We start from the raw sequence: 22886 nt of genomic DNA, 5'->3' as shown, positions 1-22886 counted from the left end.
TTTGATATATATATTTAGATTAACTTCACAACCGCAAATACACGGGCTGTCCAGTTAATTTCTAAACGGGTTCATATGGTTCTTTCTTCAGTGCAGCGTGTGCAGGTTATTCATGTGTTCCAGAGGTAGAGGAGGGAGAACCACGCCACCATCTCAGGCCAAAAAAGGTGGACTCCAATTTCTGGTGGCCTTTACATTTACAGAGCCTACAATTAGTTTACAAAACATTTATTATATATGTAATTCATAGAATTATTCTATCGCGTGTCATAAATTAAATCATTTTGAGGCGCCATGGATTCTTAATAGTACTAGTTGTTAAAGATCCCTAAATATTCAGCACAACAATTGAATGAGGTTGGAGTGGGGTGGAATTTGGCAATGATCACCAGTACGACACAAAACCGCCCGGTCCTTCCATCGTAAAACAACGTACCTGTTCTGGTACTGTAGCTTCAAAGTGATATGACTGCCTGTATAACTGTATGATAGCATGTACAATAATGCTTTATAAATAGATTTATTCTTACCGTATATATGTAACGGTTGTGACATCGTCACCTTAAACTTCGATGTCCCGAGGGAGTTTCGAACCCGTGGTCAACAGCAGACCGCTATACCAAGAAGTGAATTCACTGCTTTGTAACGTGTCGGTCTTTTTTAAGGGTGAGTGAGTTTAACCCATAGCACCGCTACTCGTCACTTCACAACATCTGAAGTCCTTTGTGACTGCGCTTCGCGGCACCATCCGTTACATATATATATCCACATGTCTGTACATACCTGCATATAATCCTCCTTTTTACATATCTATAGATTAGATACTATACATCTGTATATTCCTTAGCTACTCTTACTAGTAAGACGCTTACTATGACTTACTACCATAGTGTATTTATACCTGTATCACTGTACAACTCTGTACATACATCTGATTAGGACTATTACTGAGAGTAGTACTAATTTATATGTTTTATATCCAGTTTAATCACCTGTACATATTACTATTACACTTACTGGTTGGATGCCTTTTCGTTGTACTGTACTTGTGCTGTATGACAATACATTTTAATCTAATCTCCAACACAGCAGAACAGTTCAATCACGTTCACCGAGAGCAAAGCGTTTATTACAGTCATACAAAAAAATAAAAACACCAGTAGAAAACATACAAAAGTCCCATCGCGTCACACATAAAATTCAAGTTTTGAGAAAGAGCCCCGGTTTTGCTCTCTTGGCCTCGCCTCCCTCCGAGTGAAGTGGTCCTCATCGTCAGTACGGCCGCTGCCTGGGCGAGAAGATGGTGCTGGGGTTGCTGTCTCGTCAGTACCGCCGCTGCTGCCTGGGCGAGAAGATGGTGCTGGGGTTGCCGTCTCGTCAGTAGCGCTGCGGCCTGGGCGAGAAGATGGTGCTGGGGTTGCCGTCTCGTCAGTACCGCCGCTGCCTGGGCGAGAAGATGGTGCTGGGGTTGCCGTCTCGTCAGTAGCGCTGCGGCCTGGGCGAGAAGATGGCACTGGGGTTGCTGTCTCGTCAGTAGCGCTGCGGCCTGGGCGAGAAGATGGCGCTGGGGTTGCCGTCTCGTCAGTAGCGCCGCTGCCTGGGCGAGAAGATGGCGCTGGGGTTGCTGTCTCGTCAGTACCGCTGCTGCCTGGGCAAGAAGATGGCGCTGGGGTTGCTGTCTCGTCAGTAGCGCTGCGGCCTGGGCGAGAAGATGGCGCTGGGGTTGCTGTCTCGTCAGTAGCGCTGCGGCCTGGGCGAGAAGATGGCGCTGGGGTTGCTGTCTCGTCAGTAGCGCCGCTGCCTGGGCGAGAAGATGGTGCTGGGGTTGCTGTCTCGTCAGTACCACCGCTGCCTGGGCGAGAAGATGGCGCTGGGGTTGCTGTCTCGTCAGTACCGCCGCTGCCTGGGCGAGAAGATGGTGCTGGGGTTGCTGTCTCGTCAGTAGCGCCGCTGCCTGGGCGAGAAGATGGCGCTGTCAGTACCGCCGCTGCCTGGGCGAGAAGATGGTGCTGGGGTTGCTGTCCCGCTCCCTCTCCTTCTCGCGCTCCTTCTGGCTGTTCGGGGAGAGGGCCTCCTCCACCTTCTTCTCGCTCTTGAAGAGGTCGCGCCCCGTCCGCAGGATGGCCTCCTCCATCCTCCGGTGGCGCTTCATGTCGGACAGCACCTTGTCCAGACGAGCCTCCCGCTTCACGGAGGACCTGGCTGAAGATCCTGCAACAGAGAGGGTTAATTTACCTCCAGTTGTAGTAGAGAGGGTTAATTTACCTGCAGCTGTAGCAGAGGGTTAATTTACCTGCAGCTGTAGCAGAGGGTTAATTTACCTGCATCTGTAGCAGAGAGGGTTAATTTACCTGCAGCTGTAGCAGAGAGTTAATTTACCTGCATCTGTAGCAGAGAGGGTTAATTTACCTGCATCTGTAGCAGAGAGTTAATTTACCTGCAGCTGTAGCAGAGAGGGTTAATTTACCTGCAGTTGTAGCAGAGAGGGTTAATTTACCTCCAGTTGTAGTAGAGAGGGTTAATTTACCTCCAGTTGTAGCAGAGAGGGTTAATTTACCTGCAGCTGTAGCAGAGGGTTAATTTACCTGCAGCTGTAGCAGAGGGTTAATTTACCTGCATCTGTAGCAGAGAGGGTTAATTTACCTGCAGCTGTAGCAGAGAGTTAATTTACCTGCAGCTGTAGCAGAGTTAATTTACCTGCATCTGTAGCAGAGAGTTAATTTACCTGCAGCTGTAGCAGAGGGTTAATTTACCTGCAGCTGTAGCAGAGAGTTAATTTACCTGCAGCTGTAGCAGAGAGGGTTAATTTACCTGCAGCTGTAGCAGAGAGGGTTAATTTACCTGCAGCTGTAGCAGAGAGTTAATTTACCTGCAGCTGTAGCAGAGAGTTAATTTACCTGCAGCTGTAGCAGAGAGGGTTAATTTACCTGCAGCTGTAGCAGAGTTAATGTACCTGCAGCTGTAGCAGAGTTAATTTACTGCTGTGAAGCACTTTGAGCTGCAATTCTTGTATGAAAGGTGCTATACAAATAAAGTGTATTATTATATGATTATTTGTGAGGCTCTTGAAAAGGCTGAGAGGTCACCAGAGTCCTCCCAGATGACTACGACAATGACCGTCTCACATCCACAGTCTTTAGTCAGGATAAGGTGAGGATCAGTGTCCAATGTTTTGTTTAGATGTTGAAGGAACACGCCAACATTGTGGGAATGGGCTTTACCATCTTCTCGAGAGTCAGACGAGAAGGTAGATACCAGTTTCCTTCCTGTGCGTTCGGTAGAAAGCTATCTGACTGCAAGCTAGCCTAGGTCAGCACAAATTAATGGAAGTGGATACGGACCAGCTATGCTAGCTTGCAGCTGGATAGCTTTCTACTGAACGCACAGAGGAAATGAGTATGCATTAGCCTCATACGATAATTGCCTAAGTAATTTTTCAAGATTTTTGGAAAAGAAGAAAAAACTAAGTTTCCAGCAAATGTGTAAGAGTTTTTAATTTATATTTTGAAAATAAGTTCCACAAGGTGTATCAACAAGTTTGCAAAAATACAAAAACACAACAACCATTGCGTAACAAAATAAGGTGACTTTTAAACAAAATATGTCGTATTTTTCCTCTTACGTACATACATGTCATACACTAGGCAGTTGTTATACTTGCCCAAGTCATGCGATCGCCATCTGTTTATGTAACGTTAAAATGCACAAGTCACACGAGTGAGTTAGGCAGATGGGGATTTTTTTAAGTAACAAGCGTTCTGATTGGCTGAGGACATAGGCACTAAGCCAGGGCAATGCAGCAGTGTGAGGAGAGTACAGTTAAGCAGAAATCTCAATTTGGCAAAGAAATTACTTAGGCAATTATCGTATGAGGCTAACGAAATGTAACCATGTCCTGTGGGGTTATTGAGGTCATACCTGGGGCTCTCTGCCTGTTGATGAAGGTTATTGAGGTCATACCTGGAGCTCTCCGCCTGTTGATGAAGGTTATTGAGGTCATACCTGGGGCTCTCTGCCTGTTGATGAAGGTTATTGAGGTCATACCTGGGGCTCTGCCTGTTGATGAAGGTTATTGAGGTCATACCTGGGGCTCTCTGCCTGTTGATGAAGGTTATTGAGGTCATACCTGGGGCTCTCTGCCTGTTGATGAAGGTTATTGAGGTCATACCTGGAGCTCTCTGCCTGTTGATGAAGGTTATTGAGGTCATACCTGGAGCTCTCTGCCTGTTGATGAAGGTTATTGAGGTCATACCTGGAGCTCTCCGCCTGTTGATGAAGGTTATTGAGGTCATACCTGGGGCTCTCCGCCTGTTGATGAAGGTTATTGAGGTCATACCTGGAGCTCTCCGCCTGTTGATGAAGGTTATTGAGGTCATACCTGGGGCTCTCTGCCTGTTGATGAAGGTTATTGAGGTCATACCTGGGGCTCTCCGTCTGTTGATGAAGGTTATTGAGGTCATACCTGGGGCTCTCTGCCTGTTGATGAAGGTTATTGAGGTCATACCTGGGGCTCTCTGCCTGTTGATGAAGGTTATTGAGGTCATACCTGGGGCTCTGCCTGTTGATGAAGGTTATTGAGGTCATACCTGGGGCTCTCTGCCTGTTGAAGGTTATTGAGGTCATACCTGGGGCTCTCTGCCTGTTGATGAAGGTTATTGAGGTCATACCTGGAGCTCTCTGCCTGTTGATGAAGGTTATTGAGGTCATACCTGGAGCTCTCTGCCTGTTGATGAAGGTTATTGAGGTCATACCTGGAGCTCTCCGCCTGTTGATGAAGGTTATTGAGGTCATACCTGGGGCTCTCTGCCTGTTGATGAAGGTTATTGAGGTCATACCTGGGGCTCTCTGCCTGTTGATGAAGGTTATTGAGGTCATACCTGGGGCTCTCTGCCTGTTGATGAAGGTTATTGAGGTCATACCTGGGGCTCTCCGTCTGTTGATGTAGGCATTTTTGGGAGTCGTTTGCATCTGTTCCTCATCAAAGTCAAATTCTGTTGGAGTTGGAGGAGGCCTGAGAGAAAAGAGATAAATTAATTAATGTACTCACGAAGAAGAACCTCTTTCAAGCTCATGAAGAAGAACCTCTTTCCAATAACATTCTAACCCCTACCAATAACATTCTAACCCCTACCAATAACCTTCTAACCCTAACCCCTGGCCTACCAATAACCTTATAACCCTAACCCCTGGCCTACCAATAACCTTATAACCCCTACCAATAACCGTCTAACTCGAACCCCTACCAATAACCTTCTAACCCCTACCAATAACCTTCCAACTCTAACCCCTATAATAACCTTTTAATCCCCATCAATAACCTTCTAACCCCTACCAATAACCTTCTCTAATCCACTACCAATAACCTTCTCTAATCCACTACCAATAACCTTCTCTAATCCACTACCAGTCCACAATCACGACATGAAACTATTGAGAAGAAGACAGGATACTGACTTGCGCTCGCTCTTCTCCTCCCTCTCCCCGTCTCTCTCGGTGTCCTCCTCGTCGTCCCTCTCGGGGGAGGGCGTGCGCTCTGGGGTGGGGGGCCTCCTGGGAAGAGGCACAAACTCCAGCTCCAGCATCTCCCCTTTAGCCAGGAGCTCATACAGTCTTTTGATCTCAGCAGGGGGCGGCATCCAATTTTTGGGGTCCTCGAGTTCCTCGTCGCTGTACGCAATGTCCCATTCGCCGTCATGTCCCTCAACCCGCTGTCCTTTCCCCCTGCCACCCGTCTCCCTCTCCGCTTGAATGTCCTCCTTGTGCTTGTCTCCCCCCATACCGTCTCTGTCTCCGTCTGTGAAACGAAAGACAAACACAACAGTCTCAGTTCCAGGTAGGGCTGTGATAAACCTGGCAGCTTTTTGAGCAACATCAGAAATGTCTCTTGACACAGATTACATGATGGCAACTTCCCGTCTACCAGATGTTCCTCAAACTATCCTTGCTGGCAGGTACATTACCCCTTCATGATGACACAACTTGCCTGTTGTGTAACAATCTAACTGAATGAATGAATGAATGAAAACTTTATTTAACAGATTGCAGAATGGGTACAAATTAATACAGTACGGCTCAATACACACAATTGTTAAGGGGATGCAGACCAGAGAAAGACGTTTGTCTTGTTTACATCAGGGTCCCACATTTTCAATTCATAGTGAACTAAGGACTAAGCCGTGTCAAATGTTGATTGATTGATTGAAAACTTTATTAACAGATTGCAGAATGGGTACAGTACAGTACAGCTGTGAGTGTAATTTCACATTCTCTCTTTGTGAAGTCAGGCTTCCCAAATGTGAGTGTAATTTCACATTCTCTCTTTGTGAAGTCAGGCTTGAGGCTTCCTGTTAAAACACTACACCCATTCATCGAGCTTGATAAGGCTGATACAGTCAAGGTCAGCGTCTGCGAGGGGGCCCATTTACACCTCTTGCCGTCTTCCGATGCCCATATAAATCTTGACCCAATCAGAAATAATCCTCCCAGAAACTAAAACGCACCAATAATACGTCTCGATTCGCTATGCTTATAATAACGGAAAACACACTATGCTTTTCTCCCTTTTCGCTCTGGCAGACCTGAAATATTTTCCTTGATATACGACTCTGCCAAACCGATAGACCTTCCATGGAATGTAAACCTTTTTTTGTTCAAATAAACCAACGTGAGTACGTATTCAGAACCTTTCCCTCCTGGCTCCATTTCTGACTATCTGACTTTCATTGTGATCTTGTTACAGACTGCCTTAATGCCCGTTGAGAACCTGTTGTGGTCTGTACATTTACACACGCTCATCAGGCATATCCTGTGTCTATTCTGTATGCCTTAAGCACTCTAGGACCAGTCGAAATCCACGACACAGCTCAATACATACAATTGTTAAGGGGATGCAGACCAGAGAAAGACTTTCGTCTTGTTTACATCAGGGTCCCCCATTTTCAATTCATCTTCATCATAACATATATGACATACAGATAGACAGTACTGCTACATCTATACATTTATGACATACCAGATTTGCAAATACAGTACTGTTTGTGATACAAAGAGTCCAGAAAAGAAAGTATATACATTTTGACGTAGAAACTGTACATTGGAGGAGGTTGTCACCTTTCCCCTCCTTGGAGGTCGTCTCCTCTTGTGCCACAGTCGCCATGCCCGTGTCCTTTAGCTCTCTGACCTCCTCCTCCTCCTTGCTGCCTGGAGCCCTGGCTGCGTCTCTCACCCCCAGCGCCTCGATGCCCTCCCTGAGCGAGGCGTCGGTGGCTTCAGCCTGCATCCTCCCCGTTGGCGTTGGCTAGCTTGTTATTATAGCCACAAGTCTGTCGAGAAAGCACATTAAGATCACGAATCTATATAATCGGAAACACATGTTATTGCAACGATGACAGATGTAAATAAAACAATGTTACGTGAGAGCAATCCTCTCGGCACGGCTAGTCTGGTTCAGGTTAGCAACCACCATCATGTGAGATCATCTAACGTTATTATCAGGGGTTGTTAGGTTAACTGTAAGCCAATTGTTAGGCCTGACTGCTAGCTATCTAGCTATAAAGTTAATTGCATGAAACATGCAAGGACAAGGACCAAACGTTACCTTTATGTAATGTCCAGTTCCAAGTTTTGCAGGGCAATGTTGTTGCAAATGTTGATCTATCGTCTTCTTCTATGGGGTTACACGGCGGTTGGCATCCATAACAGTTGCATTACCGCCATCTACTGGACAGTAACAGCTGTTGGTGATCAAAGCGCCCCGTGAAGATTTAGATTGTATTTTACTTTATTAACAACAGTTATTACAATAAAATAACAGTACAGGGAGTGTTGGAAAAATAAATAAAATAATCACAAGCAGAAATACAATTGTACAATGTAAAAATATACATAATGCAGCCATTAAAGAGAAAAAAAAATATAAATACAATACAAAATAAGATTTGTTAAAAATAAATATTGCAAATCAATTGAAATAATATGGCAGTCCACATGGTTTCTCGGGAGATAAGATGTCTTTAACGCTTTTTTGTTTTTAGATACTGTTTTGACCATAAATAAACCACAATACTCCAATACACAGACGTCAACATAGCGCCATTTTGGATATTCTCTCCGGAAGTTACAGCGGTGGGTGGGCGGGCACAGTGCTTTGTGACGTCATAGGTCAAACGGTTCGCTGGCGCCGAATCTCAAGTCCTGATTGGTTCATATTGGTTTTCAGCTAGAATGCTCCTTATTTGAAAATGTTTGCTGCAGGGCCTCGTCGCTGTTGTTGCTAAAGGTCGTTCTTTTGCGATGTTTTAAACACCTTTTTGATAAAAAGAAATCCGCGAAGGGCAACTCCACCAAAATATAAGTGTTATCGAGAGACGTCACGCATATCAAGAGGTAAGATTATCCGGAACGCTTTTGAAGCACGGAGGTAACGTGAGAGTTAACATTAGCATAAAACAACCAGCTAGCCGTCTCGTTAGGGACGATATAAGTTAACTTAACACATGACTGTTGTATTTCAAACACGATTGTTAGTATATGCATATGGTGTGACATTGCAACTTGTTAATGATAATAATAGCTATGTAGCTAGTTTCTAGTAACTTTACTTGGTGAAACTTACTGACTCACCCCCTTGACAATTGTGTGTATTGAGCCGTACTGTATTGTACCCATTCTGCAATCTGTTAAATAAAGTTTTCATTCATTCACGCTAATCAGAATGAGATAACTAAGCTAACCTTAGCCATTCATGTTGTTATCTGGGCCTGTTTGAGACTTGAACCTGTTTAGTTTGTTTGTGTAGTTGTGTATGTCATAAATGTCACTATGAATTGAAAATTGGGGACCCTGATGTAAACAAGACAGACGTCTTTCTCTGGTCTGCATCATCCCCTTAACAATTGTGTGTATTGGGCCGTACTGTATTGTACCCATTCTGCAATCTGTTAAATAAAGTGTTCAATCAGTCAGACATGGCCCGACGCGTGGCCGCAACAGAGGGTGGCATCAAGAAGACGTCCAGCAGGGTGCAGGTGGCGGTCCGTCTGCGGCCCTACATGGAGGACAACACAGAGAAGCCGGGCGAGGGACCGTGTGTCCGAGGCCTGGACTCTCAGAACCTCGAGATTATCAACTGGAGAAACGCCACCGAAACAGTCAAATACCGGTAAGTGTCTTGTCCCGTCTCACTGTCTACATGTCCTCGTTACATTAACTATGTCTTGTCCCGTCTCACTGTCTACATGTCCTCGTTACATTAACTATGTCTTGTCCCGTCTCACTGTCTACATGTCCTCGTTACATTAACTATGTCTTGTCCCGTCTCACTGTCTACATGTCCTCGTTACATTAACTATGTCTTGTCCCGTCTCACTGTCTACATGTCCTCGTTACATTAACTGTCTTGTCCCGTCTCACTGTCTACATGTCCTCGTTACATTAACTATGTCTTGTCTCACTGTCTACATGTCCTCGTTACATTAACTATGTCTTGTCCCGTCTCACTCTCTACATGTCCTCGTTACATTAACTATGTCTTGTCTCACTGTCTACATGTCCTCGTTACATTAACTATGTCTTGTCCCGCCTCACTGTCCTCATTACTTTAAAGGAACACACCAACCTTTGGGGAAATTACTAATTAGCTTATTTGCCATCTACCCTGGAGTTGGACAAGCAGATGTATACCCTTTTCTTCTCTGGCATATCGTGCCAGTCAATGGTCTCTAACTACACATCCTCAAGACCCCTACGCTCTGCATCTTCTGGCCGCCTCAGACCTATCCGAGCTCCGGGAGGGTCATCAAAGAGAAGTCTCCTATTCTCAGTCCTTGCCCCACAATGGTGGAACGAACTTCCCACCACAGTTAGGACAGCCGAAACTGGTCCAATCTTTTGCCATCGACTAAAGACTCACTTCTTCAATCATTATCTGAAATGAAAATATATATATATATATTCTCCACATGGTAAATGCACAAGTCACAACATGTTTACAGGAAAGTTTTAGAGTGTATTTCGTGACTGTTGGGAACTAGGCTACACTGGCACACCTACTTCCTGTTCCCTAAGCCCCAATGCAATGCATGCACAGAGAAACAAAGGGTATGTATCTGCTTGTCTAACTCCAGGGTAGATGGCAAAATGCGCTAATTTCCCCAAAAGTTGGCGTGTTGCTTAACAGTCTTGTCCAACCTCACTGTCTGCATGTCCTCATTCCATTAACCCATTGAAACCTGGAAACACATTTGTGTGTATATATGTAGGCTATATAATGTATTAGCAGGCGTTCTAGGTCTAAATGGGTATGTCTTGTCTAACCTCACTGTCTACATGTCATGACAGTAACAATGTCTTGTTCAGTCTCACTGTCTACATGTCCTCATGACAGTAACGATGTCTTGTTCAGTCTCACTGTCTACATGTCCTCATGACAGTAACAATGTCTTGTTCAGTCTCACTGTCTACATGTCCTCATGACAGTAACAATGTCTTGTTCACTCTCACTGTCTACATATCCTCATGACAGTAACGATGTCTTGTTCAGTCTCACTGTCTACATGTCCTCATGACAGTAACAATGTCTTGTTCAGTCTCACTGTCTACATGTCCTCATGACAGTAACAATTAGAGTTGTTCCGATACCGATACCAGTATCGGAAATGCCGCCGATACTGCCAAAAATGCTGGTATCGGCGAGTACTCTGCGCTCCGATACCATATGACATAATTTATCAACAACACTGCGGTCTGCTGAGTGAGCATTATAAAACAAACGTGTTTTTAACCAACCGTGAATTAAAGTGTCAATGCTGTTTGTCATTTTAACAGCAGATACTTTCTTAAATGCCATCCTCCCGACAGAGCGGTGTTGACAGGGAGCTCTGATGGGTTCGCTTGGTGGTGTTATTAGCATTGAACAGCTAACCGAATGCTAGCGTTAACTAACGTTAACGTTTTAGCTTTAACGTTACCTTGGCTAAAGTTGGGGCTATTCATAATCCAGCAATAATGGCTGCAGACCTGCAAGCAAAGTACAGCAAGTTGGCAAAGTAGTATTCATTTCACATTTTCACCAGTAACGTTAGTCTTTCCATCTACCGGTAGCTCATGCTAGCTAACCTAGCTCACATTAACGTCGTCATTGATAGACCACCTCGCGTACACAATTAATGACATGTTGCGGACAGCCATATCGGTGACGATGTTTAGCTTTTAGTGCCAAATGATAAGAGTCTGGGGCGGAGTCTCAAAAGAGAATGTTGAATATTTATTGTGCAAAAATCACAACACAGCCTCTGCTACTTAAACGGAGCCTTGTGGAAGCAAGTGCAGCAACGAATAATGTCTGTGTGGAACTAATGTGCCAACAACCTTTCCGTGGGTGAACTCATTGAGATAGTTTTCAATTACTGATACTATTACTAATCTATACAATCACCTGTTGTTGAATAAATACCATTACTTTATAGTTATTACTAAAAAACTGTATATATAAAACAGTAGCTGTATTAAAAAATAAATAAAATTTTATAATTTATATATATATTTTTTAATGTATGCACTGGTATTGGATCAGTATCGGTATCGGCCGATACCCAAAGCTTAGGTATCGGAATTGGATCGGGAAGGAAAAAATGGTATCGGAACATCTCTAGTAACAATGTCTTGTTCAGTCTCACTGTCTACATGTCCTCATTACATTAACTATGTCTTGTTCCGTCTCAAAGCTACCTAGCATGTCCTATATGCTCTGTAAATAACTATGTACAGATACCGAAATGTCACACCATGTTACCTGTTTATTGCACAATGTTGTTTTTTATTGGATTCTATTATATGTTGTACCACTGTATTGCACATCGTTGCGGGCAAGACCACCCGCATTTCATTGTATACTTGTATGCCGTGACAATTAAAACTCTTGACTTGACTTGACTGTCTACATGTCCTCGTTACATTAACTGTCTTGTTTAGTATCACTGTCTACATGTCCTCGTTACATTAACTGTCTTGTTCAGTATCACTGTCTACATGGCCTCATTGTATTAACTATGTCTTGTCCTGTCTCACTGCCATTACTTTAAAGGAACACCGTACGCCAACCTTTTGGGAAATTACTAATTAGCTTATTTGCCCTGGAGTTGGACAAGCAGATGTATACCCTTTTCTTCTCTTTGCATGCATGCACTGGCTCCCTATTGCCGCACAAATCCACTTCAAGGCCCTCGACCTGGCATATCGTGCCAGTCAATGGTCTCTAACTACGCAACCTCAAGACCCCTGCGCTCTGCATCTTCTGGCCGCCTCAGACCTATCCGAGCTCCGGGAGGGTCAACAAAGAGAAGTCTCCCATTCTCGGTCCTTACCCCACAATGGTGGAAAGAACTTCCCACCACAGTTAGGACAGCCGAAACCAGTCCAATCTTTCGCCATCGACTAACGATGCACTTATTCAATCATTATCTGAAATTAAAAAAAAAGTATTCTCGGTAAATACACAAGTCACAATATGTTTACAGGAACGTCTTGGAGTTGTATTTGGAGTGTATTTCGTGACTGTTGGGAACTAGGCTACACTGGTACACCTACTTCCAGTGAATGACGCTAAGCTAGGCTAACAGTGCGGCTGTTCCCTAAGCCTAATGCATGCACAGAGAAGAAAAGTGTATCTGCTTGTCTAACTCCAGGGTAGATGGCAAATAAGAAAATGTCCCAAAAAGTTGGCGTGTTCCTTTTTTAACTGTCTTGTCTAACCTCACTGTCTACATGTCGTCATGAGAGTAAATGTCTTGTTCACTCTCACTGTCTGTCATGTCCTCATGACAGTAACTACGTGGTGCTGTGTCGTTTCATTCGTGACCTGATATTTCTTATGCTGTCAACTGTCAAGGTGTTGATCTGGACCTGCGTTATTGTTTCAGTTTTGACATGTACCACAATGAGGAGACCACACAGAAAGAGGTGTTCCTCTTGTCGGTGAAGCCCATCGTGTCCCACATCCTCAGGGGGCAGAACGCCAGTGTCTTTGCCTACGGACCCACTGGAGCTGGTAAGTCAGAGAGCAGATATTGCCCCCCCCCCCCAGTCTTTTTTTTTTAAGTTAAACTTTATTTGTATAGCTAAACTAAAAAAAAACTAAAACAAGAACAAAACGGACCTGAACAGGGAGAAAAGGGCTGAGTGTATAAAAGGCCTGCCTGTAGAAGTGGGTTTTTAGCTGCCTTTTAAAGATGAGCTCTGAGGGAGCGGTTTTCAGGGCGACCCGTCCATAACTCATTCAGCGGCAGCTATTAGTCTTGGCCTTGTAGCTAACGTGCCAGGTGCGTCACTGTTTGGAGAGCTATAGCTATGGGGACAATACTATGGTCATTTGACAGTGACTTTCTTCCGTCCAAGATACAAAAAAGAGACATTTTCCATGCATACGTTCGTGCGTTATCCCGTGGTGAATATAAGTAAGGCATAAAATAATCTTTTTTTGGTTCCCTTTTGTTTGTCAGTTAAGGCCATGGGTAGGTAGGGAATGTATTAAATTTTTTCCCACGGCGACTATGGATAGGGAATTTCTTTATTTAATTAAAATGTTCACGACAACATGGATGCATGTACTCTGCCAGCATGTTTAATATCCATAATACTAAAGGTTTGACTAAGATTTGTATGAATCTTTATTGTTAAAAAAAATGTTTAATACATTTTTTTTTAACTCATAAAATAAATTTGGTCGCACCTAAATCAGCAGGGTCGGTCGGCAACCGGAACCAAACAATTTTTTTAGGCCTAATTTCAGAGTGATCCGGGATAATTCCTGGGAAGCGAGTAAGGCCATGGGCAAAGTATTTGATCGTTTGCATCGCTCTGCCACACGGAACTGCGTTCTGGCAGCCTGAAGACGGTACTTTCTGATACCAGCTTTCAGAGTGCGCAATTCTGAAGACGCCCCCCGTTGCGTCACCATCTTTACAAGCGAAGCGTGTCTTCTCCTGAACCAATGACACGAGGCGCACACACATGCATGCTCACACACGCATGCTCACACACGCGCTGTGCTCTCTGTCTGAAGCGGTCTGCTGTGCTTACACTGATGCATTATCGATACTAACTAGAGATTAGCGTCACATAGCTGGCCTTTTTCTGAAAACCCAAGAACATTGTTCCATAGCATACGCCTTCAGTTGATTATGACAAATCCTCTTTTTTATTTTTATTTTCACTTTTTCTCCTTATTTTTCTATTTTTCTCCCATCCCAATTTTGCCTCGCCAATTCTCCCTTCAATTCTCCCCTCCCCTGTCTCGAACGTTGCTAGACTATGCCTCCCACTGGTCGGCTGCAGTGAGGACCAAGCCTTGCATCACGTGTCCCCTCCGGTACACGAGGAGGCAGCTGTCGCATCTTTTCACCTGTACAGCGCGATCTCTCAGTGGCGAGGAGTAACACGTAGGAGGCTCACGCTGCCCCCGATGATTCCTGATTCTGCTGTACAGGCGCACCAACCGACCTGTAGGAGTCGGCTGTCCACAACGTCCAATCCCCACCCACCAGCTTTCCCACCCCTAACACTGCCAATTGTGTTAGTATGAACGACCAGCCAAGCTGGTAGCAACGCAGAGAGCTGGGCTCGGACCCAGCATCTCCTGTGTTAGTGGCGAGCGCCTTGCCCACTGCGCCACTTAGCCGCCTTACAAATCCTCTCTTACCTTGACGATTAAAAAGCCTCCATAATTTAGTAAATAAAGCTGTAGCCACTAGCCAGCCAGCTAGCATTGATGCTATTCAAAATGCTATCCACATTAGCTAAATAGCTAACCAACTAAATACAGACGACGTTTGCTAGTCAAAATTACTGGACACACACAGGGACAAGTTAAACATCAATCAATTAATTTATTCCAACAGGTAGTTTGAGCCGCGGTCTCTCTCCACTCCCAAAGTACGTTGCCGTGTGTCTCTGGAAAAGTAGGTCAGCTCAAAAGCACAAAACCGGACGGCACAACAACACTTCTGGGGTTTTCAAAATAAAAGAGCGACGTCTAACCGGAAAGACATTTATTTTGTAAATTTGTGGCACACACTTATTATCTTTTTCGTTTTTACCGAAACCTTTTTTTTAAATGGAAACTAAAAAGATCTCAATTGTTTTAGTCTGGACAAAGCCTAATAGGGCGCAATGTGAATTCTACTATAAACGTTGGCATTTCTTGCCTGGACACACTACTATTTCCAAATCAAATGTATATAATGGGTATTATGTTTCATCATGAATGCATCGTTTTTTTTATGCTTTGATGGCCAGTAACGGCATTCGTGTTGAACACTACAGAAGCCGATCAGCTGGATGGATATGAAAACATTGTTGGATCAAGCTGAAATTGATGTCAGATAGTCCAAAAAGAATATTCCAATTGTCTGATCGCGATTTCTCCTCCCGGGCAGCGTGTTGAAGTGTCCCCACATTGCCTGTGTGGAGGTCCCCCCCTCACTAACCACGTCCTCCCCCTGTAGGTAAGACTCACACCATGCTGGGCAGTGCGGCGGTCCCCCCTCACTAATCACCACGTCCTCCCCCTGTAGGTAAGACCCACACCATGCTGGGCAGTGCGGCGGTCCCCCCTCACTAATCACCACGTCCTCCCCCTGTAGGTAAGACCCACACCGTGCTGGGCAGTGTGGAGGTCCCCCCTCACTAACCACTAGGGGTGGGAATCACCAGAGGCCTCACGATACTTGAGTCACGATACGATAGTATTGCGATACTAGATATATTGCGATATGCTGAGTATTGCGATATTAATATTGCGATTTATTACCTTTTTTCAACTGCAAAGTAAAACTTTGTCAACATATTTTTATCTAATAAAATAAAGTTCAGTCTGTTCATCTCACTTCAATAATTTTTACTGCAGAACATGGTATTTTCTCAAGCAGACAGATATAAACACTCTAATCTGTGTTGCATGTACCTGACAAACTGAACTGTTTGTATTAGTCATATTCCAACTTAACTGAATGCACATGTGTGTGTGGACTACTGTACTATTACAGGTATTGAAATGAACAATGCAAACAAAAAAGAAATATATATAAAAAAAATTGTTGTTTTTAATAAATAAAAAAATATCACAGTATCGCCACGCAAAGTGTCGCGATAATATTTTCCCCCACCACTACTAACCACGTCCTCCCCATGTAGGTAAGACCCACACCATGCTGGGCAGTGCGGAGCAGCCCGGGGTCATTCCCCGTGCCGTCAGGGAGGTCTTCCACCTGGTCCGGGCCAAGCAGAAGGAGAGCGACGACTGGGACTACTCCATCAGCATGTCCTACCTGGAGATCTACAACGAGAAGGTGGGAGTCAGAGACACTCCTCAGTCACAGACACACTCCTCAGTCAGAGACACTCCTCAGTCACAGAGACACTCCTCAGTCACAGAGACACTCCTCAGTCACAGAGACACTCCTCAGTCAGAGACACTCCTCAGTCACAGAGACACTCCTCAGTCACCGAGACACTCCTCAGTCACCGAGACACTCCTCAGTCACCGAGACACTCCTCAGTCAGAGACACTCCTCAGTCACAGACATTCTGCATGTGTATCAGGCTGGGTCTACCTAGAGCTGCCGCGGTATTGATATTTTCCTTACCGCACAAATTTGCGAAATATTTCCTACCGCCGCGGTTATTGCCGCACAGTGCGCACACAAAAAAAAACTCTGTTTGTCTCCGTGTGGGGATGCAGGCGGGGCCGCTTGTGTACACTGAAAGCTCCGTGGGCATGTCCGAGGGCTTGCAGCAAGCCAGAGTTGAACACAGTTTCAATCAATCAATAACAACATTAACCAGACTCTCGTTGTGTCTATTGTGCTAAAGCTAACGTTACCTCATTGTGTCTATTCTACCAAGCAACCCGGGTTTAACGTTACCTCTAGTGTATATCTGCTGACGTTAGTATTAGGCTAATAACAACAAACTTAACACATCAGCGATCTTGTTGTGACACTAAACTTTCCGCTCTGTGGTAAATTGGGTTGATGTCGGTTTTGTTTCATCAATAAATGAGGCCGATTACACAGTGAATCCATCCTTTTCTGTTTATTACACTTGGTGCTGTCGCAAACAAATCCTGAATGAAATACATCCTTAGCGAGGCAGTAAAGATGGCGGCTTTCTGTTTTTGTTCAGAGACTCCAATGTGTGACGCATCTCTCTTCTGACCAATCAGTGGTCTGCAATGTTTCACATGACTTTTCTGGTACCACTTCTACCCAATAGGGTCGCTTGGAACCGAGTAGGGTATATCTGCAGAGCCGCAAGTCCAACGTCTGGGCGCTACTTTATTATTATTAAAAAAATCAGCGGTGATGCGGTATTCAGCCCAACTCTGCGGTGGGCGTGATGCAACAGCGATACCGCGGTAATGCGGTTATCGCGGCAGCTCTAGGTCTACCACATATCATCCTTCATGTTGCCATGTTCTGGTTCTATTTCTGTTGCTCGCTCTCTGGGAATCAGGAAAGGGCAGAAGTGAAGGTCAGGATGGAGGTTTCGTAACGAAACTGCAAATAAAGGCATCGAGTTATGTTTTTGTACGTTGCCGTCTCCTCTCTGCTGTCTCCTCTCTGCTGTCTCCTCTCTTGTCCTCTCCTCTCTCCTGTCTCCTCTCTCCTGTCTCCTCTCTCCTGTCTCCTCTCTGCTGTCTCCTCTCTTGTCCTCTCCTCTCTCCTCTATGCTGTCTCCTCTCTCCTGTCTCCTCTATGCTGTCTCCTCTCTCCTGTCTCCTCTCTCCTGTCCTCTCTCCTGTCTCCTCTCTGCTGTCTCCTCTCTGCTGTCTCCTCTCTTGTCATCTCCTGTCTCCTCTCTGCTGTCTCCTCTCTGCTGTCTCCTCTCTGCTGTCTCCTCTCTTGTCCTCTCCTGTCTCCTCTCTCCTGTCTCCTCTCTCCTGTCTCCTCTCTGCTGTCTCCTCTCTGCTGTCTCCTCTCTGCTGTCTCCTCTCTCCTGTCTCTCCTCTCTCCTGTCTCTCCTCTCTCCTGTCTCCTCTCTCCTGTCTCCTCTCTCCTGTCTCTCCTCTCTCCTGTCTCCTCTCTCCTGTCTCCTCTCTCCTCTCTCCTGTCTCCTCTCTCCTCTCTCCTGTCTCCTCTCTGCTGTCTCCTCTCTCCTCTCTGCTGTCTCCTCTCTCCTGTCTCCTCTCTCCTGTGTCCTCTCTGCTGTCTCCTCTCTCCTCTCTGCTGTCTCCTCTCTCCTGTCTCCTCTCTCCTGTCTCCTCTCTCCTGTCTCCTCTCTCCTGTCTCTCCTGTCTCCTCTCTCCTGTCTCTCCTCTCTGCTGTCTCCTCTCTCCTGTCTCTCCTCTCTCCTGTCTCCTCTCTGCTGTCTCCGTCTCTCCTCTCTGCTGTCTCCTCTCCTGTCTCCTCTCTCCTCTCCTGTCTCCTCTCTCCTGTCTCCTCTCTCCTCTCTCCTGTCTCCTCTCTCCTGTCTCCTCTCTCCTCTCTGCTGTCTCCTCTCTCCTCTCTGCTGTCTCCTCTCTGCTGTCTCCTCTCTGCTGTCTCCTCTCTCCTGTCTCCTCTCTGCTGTCTCCTCTCTCCTGTCTCCTCTCTCCTGTCTCTCCTCTCTGCTGTCTCCTCTCTCCTGTCTCCTCTCTCCTGTCTCCTCTCTCCTGTCTCCTCTCTGCTGTCTCCTCTCTCCTGTCTCCTCTCTCCTGTCTCCTCTCTGCTGTCTCCTCTCTGCTGTCTCCTCTCTGCTGTCTCCTCTCTCCTGTCTCCTCTCTCCTGTCCTCTCTCCTGTCTCCTCTCTCCTGTCTCCTCTCTCCTCTCTCCTGTCTCCTGTCTCCTCTCTCCTCTCTGCTGTCTCCTCTCTCCTGTCTCCTCTCTGCTGTCTCCTCTCTCCTCTCTGCTGTCTCCTCTCTCCTGTCTCCTCTCTCCTGTCTCTCTCTGCTGTCTCCTCTCTCCTGTCTCCTCTCTCCTGTCTCCTCTCTCCTGTCTCCTCTCTCCTGTCTCCTCTCTGCTGTCTCCTCTCTGCTGTCTCCTCTCTCCTGTCTCCTCTCTCCTGTCTCCTCTCTCCTGTCTCCTCTCTCCTGTCTCCTCTCTCCTGTCTCCTCTCTCCTGTCTCCTCTCTGCTGTCTCCTCTCTCCTGTCTCCTCTCTGCTGTCTCCTCTCTGCTGTCTCCTCTCTCCTGTCCTCTCTCCTGTCTCCTGTCTCCTCTCTGCTGTCTCCTCTCTCCTGTCCTCTCTCCTGTCCTCTCTCCTGTCTCCTCTCTCCTCTCTCCTGTGTCCTCTCTCCTGTCTCCTGTGTCCTCTCGTGTCTCCAGTCTTCTCCTTTATAGAATAATAAGAGGTTGAAACTCACTTTGTCTCTCCCGTGCACGTCTGTCTCTGTCATCTCTCCTCCAGGTGTTGGACCTCCTCTCCCCCGGGTCCCACGACCTGCCCATCAGAGAGGACAAGGACCGGAACATCCTGATCCCCGGGCTCACCAACACGCCCCTGGCCTCCTTCAGCGACTTCGACCGCCTCTTCATCCCGGCCAGCCTGAACCGCACCACGGCCTCCACCAAGCTCAACCAGCGGTCCAGCCGCAGCCACGCCATCCTGCTGCTCAAGGTGCCGCTCTGAACGCAGGCTCCCCCTGCAGGCAGGGAGGGGGAGGGTTCTCACACACACCAAAGAAACTGAACGCTGTTATCTGTATCGATAATGACATTGTGAAATATATTATTAGCCCGTAGCCAACGGTGTGTGATAAATCTGCAATATCTTAAAGGGGCATATTCGTCATTTCATCCATCAGTTTAATATAGGTATTTTGAAAAAACACCCTGTTCTCCAAATGAGGCCGGTAACCAGCTGTTTGTCAAACGGAGGAGGATAACCCTGCCATCCAATGTTCCCCCTAAGGTGTGCCCGTGTGCGCCGGCACGCACATGGCAAAACGCTCCGCGCACATCTGAAATTTGTCGCGCACAGAAACGTTTGTGTAAAATATGCATGTAGTTAAATTGACTGGCGCGTTGCACCGAATACTACGGTAACCTGTTGCGTGTGACGTTACCAAGAGAAGCCTCGCTTTCAGTGCTTTGTGGGCGTCGCTACTGCACACTCACACAGACACGCACAACAGAGCAGGAAGCGGACAGATCCGACCAGCATCGCTGGCTCCTCACAATGCCAACGCGAAAATGTACATTACAGATTAACTGCAGAGAAAATTCCCAATTTATCGTCCCGGTCGAGACTAATTGGAAGCGGAGTGCAACGTGTGCAAAGCTTGACCATATGTTTCTGTGTCTAATAAAAGTGGTGGCGATCTCAAAGCTCACATGGACACATAAAAACATTACAAACAAAGCAATGCGAGGCGAGAGTTTGATGGCAAAGTTGACCGAATTGGTTGAAGTATGCAGCTATACAGAGAGAGAGAAAAAATAATTGAAAACTATTTTGATGCCTCAAAATGATGTTTTGGTTTGATAAGATGCTTGTTATGATACAATCATTCTAAGGATTGTGTGTAATAAATTAGTTTAGTACACTAATTGCAACAAATCTGAAACTGCATAGTGCTCTTTTAAATTAGTATCTTTGTGAGGTTACTGTTTTATAATTTACATTACATTGAAAAGATGCAAAGATATTTTTTAAGCTGGATTTTCTGAAGAGGTATTATTTATATTCATATTTTTCTTGTTATTTATTTTGTCCAGTAAGACTTGAAAATATATATTATTTTGTCATAGGTTGATTTAGTTATTTTCTTGAGATTTGTCAGATTTACTTTAGGCATAATACAGCATGTTGAGTAACTTTGGTTATAGAGAGATTATTTTGTTATATAAAATAATATAAACAATAATTGTATTATCCATACAGAGGAGGCATACTTTAAATATATTATAATGATAAGGCATCTTTGAGTAAACTTTGAGTATCATTAAGTATCTTGAGGCTGAAGGCAGTGTCCTCTTTAAAAAAAAAAAAAAAAAATCACAATATGGTCACCCTTGAAGTCTCATTATAATTCACTTAATAAAATAATGACGAGTCAGCCTCCTAAAAAGACAAAAGTTAGTGACACGACTCACACCGCCGCCGCCAAAGTAAGGACTTTGCTCTGTATCATCAATCAATGGTCAAATAAATATTTGATTAAGGAATATAATATGCCTTTTTGTATTATTTCTCGGTGTATCAGCAAAATTTATATATTTTTATGTTAGACATTGAGGGAAATTAAGATTCTCAGATTTTTTTACAAACCGGCGCTTATCAACTAACCGTTTAATCGGCAGGTGACGTGTGTTGCTCAGTAGTTGCTGATGTCTGCTCAGGAGGTTTGAGTGTTTGCTCAGACCGGAAAAAAATTTGAGGGAACATTGCTGCCATCTGCCCCCCCCCCGCGTGAACACTTAAGGTAACTGGCACTTCCGCGTTTCTCTGATTGGCCGAGCGCGACGCGCTCCTCAGAGGCAGGAATACTAAGCTCCCCCTTAAACTCCAGGAGAGAGGAGAGAGGAGAGAGGCTGAAAACCCGCAGTTCTTGCCCCACTGATGGGAGCCGAATCCCGGATCCGATTTTTCGGATGAATACCCCCAAAACATGGAGGTCCCGAACGCAATTTATACAAATGGAAGTATTGATTGCGCCGTAACGAATCATTAAAAAAAGATACCGTTAACTGGAATATGTTGTGCCTTTACACATATGTTGGATTATGTAATTCGTTTGTCATGACAAACAAATAAAAAAATCGCGATTTACCCGGTGGCTACAACAACACAGTGACTACATGCATGTTGTAGCCACCGGGTAAATCGGAGCTTAGCGCTCGGCCAATCAGAGAAACGCGGAAGGCGCTCAGCCAATCAGAGAAACGCGGAAGTGCATGTTAGTTACCTAAGTGTTCACGCGTCCCCCCCTCCTCACCGCCTCCCCCCCGTGTCCCCCCCCCCGTCCTCACCGCCTCCCTCCCGTGTCTCCCCCTCCTCACTGCCCCCCCCCCCCCCCCCCCCCCCCCCCCCCCCCCCCCCCCGTGTCCCCAGGTGGTGCGGACCCAGCGCACGCCACCCCACCGCCAGCAGACGGGCAAGCTGTACCTGGTGGACCTGGCCGGCTCCGAGGACAACCGGCGGACGGGCAACCAGGGCATCCGCCTGAAGGAGAGCGGCGCCATCAACCTGTCCCTGTTCACCCTCAGCAAGGTGGTGGACTCCCTGAACTCGGGCGCCGGCGGCCGCGTGCCGTACCGCGACAGCAAGCTGACGCGCCTGCTGCAGGACTCCCTGGGGGGCTCCGCCCACTCCGTCATGATCACCAACATCGCGCCCGAGTACCGCTTCTACCACGACACGTTCAGCGCGCTCAACTTCGCCGCCAAGTCCAAGCTGGTGGTCAACAAGCCCTTCGTGCGCGAGACGGTGACGGTCCCGGTGCCACACGGTGAGCGGCGGCTTGGTTTATTGTCTGGATTTACCTAAATAAATGTGAGGATCTGTTGGATTTAATTGATGTGAACGCAGTACATGGGAGGTTTTTAAATTGTATCTTCAGTTATTTCTAACGTAGGTCTTTCAGCCTGACCTGGTGGAGGGTGTTGAGGGCTTTCACAACCTGACCTGGGGCAGGGTGTTGAGGGCTTTCACAACCTGACCTGGTGGAGGGTGTTGAGGGCTTTCACAACCTGACCTGGTGGAGGGTGTTGGAGGGCTTTCAACCTGACCTGGTGGAGGGTGTTGAGGGCTTTCACAACCTGACCTGGTGGAGGGTGTTGAGGGCTTTCAACCTGACCTGGTGGAGGGTGTTGAGGGCTTTCACAACCTGACCTGGTGGAGGGTGTTGAGGGCTTTCACAACCTGACCTGGTGGAGGGTGTTGAGGGCTTTCAGCCTGACCTGGTGGAGGGTGT

The 22886-nt window shown here is 46.2% G+C and overlaps 2 protein-coding genes across 3 annotated transcripts in view; one reads left to right on the top strand and one right to left on the bottom strand.

Moving 5' to 3' along the window:
- Positions 1-1102: 1102 nt before the first annotated feature.
- Positions 1103-7661, bottom strand: pagr1 (PAXIP1 associated glutamate-rich protein 1). Of its 2 annotated transcripts, none has more exons than XM_084323825.1 (5): positions 7598-7661; positions 7072-7322; positions 5455-5794; positions 4920-5011; positions 1103-2211 (listed from the first exon to the last, which is right to left on the bottom strand). In XM_084323825.1, the coding sequence occupies exons 2-5, from the start codon at positions 7277-7279 to the stop codon at positions 1976-1978; spliced, it is 876 nt and encodes a 291-aa protein (XP_084179951.1). In that variant the 5' UTR covers positions 7280-7322; positions 7598-7661; the 3' UTR covers positions 1103-1975. The 2 variants fall into 2 exon arrangements, with proteins under 2 accessions (XP_084179951.1, XP_084179952.1); XM_084323826.1 differs by having other exon boundaries at positions 7111-7322.
- A 579-nt stretch (positions 7662-8240) lies between these two features.
- kif22 (kinesin family member 22) overlaps positions 8241-22886 on the top strand; it is a 28945-nt gene continuing 14299 nt past the window's right edge. Inside the window, exons 1-6 of the mRNA XM_084322544.1 lie at positions 8241-8385; positions 8961-9160; positions 12918-13045; positions 16189-16343; positions 19379-19588; positions 22025-22421. Of these exons, the coding sequence (XP_084178670.1) occupies positions 8967-9160; positions 12918-13045; positions 16189-16343; positions 19379-19588; positions 22025-22421 (1084 nt within the window). The 5' untranslated portion in view covers positions 8241-8385; positions 8961-8966. The remainder of the gene's footprint in view (positions 8386-8960; positions 9161-12917; positions 13046-16188; positions 16344-19378; positions 19589-22024; positions 22422-22886) is intronic.

The sequence above is a fragment of the Notolepis coatsorum genome (genome assembly GCF_963971535.1).
Source record: "Notolepis coatsorum genome assembly, chromosome: 10".
NCBI classification, from domain to species: domain Eukaryota; kingdom Metazoa; phylum Chordata; class Actinopteri; order Aulopiformes; family Paralepididae; genus Notolepis; species Notolepis coatsorum.
The sequence above is the reverse complement of the archived record's forward strand: the minus strand, read 5'-3'. Positions and strand labels throughout refer to the sequence as shown.

What these genes read in the sequence shown, in the direction of transcription:
- pagr1 (XM_084323825.1), bottom strand. Translation starts at nt 7,279, where the DNA reads ATGCAGGCTGAAGCCACCGACGCCTCGCTCAGGGAGGGCATCGAGGCG. An exon ending in TACAGTTTCTACGTCAAAAT is followed by an intron (nt 5,795 to 7,071) that starts GTATATACTTTC and finishes TTCGTTTCACAG; the next exon opens with ACGGAGACAGAGACGGTATG. An exon ending in CAACAGACGGAGAGCCCCAG is followed by an intron (nt 2,212 to 4,919) that starts GTATGACCTCAA and finishes TCTCTGTTGCAG; the next exon opens with GATCTTCAGCCAGGTCCTCC.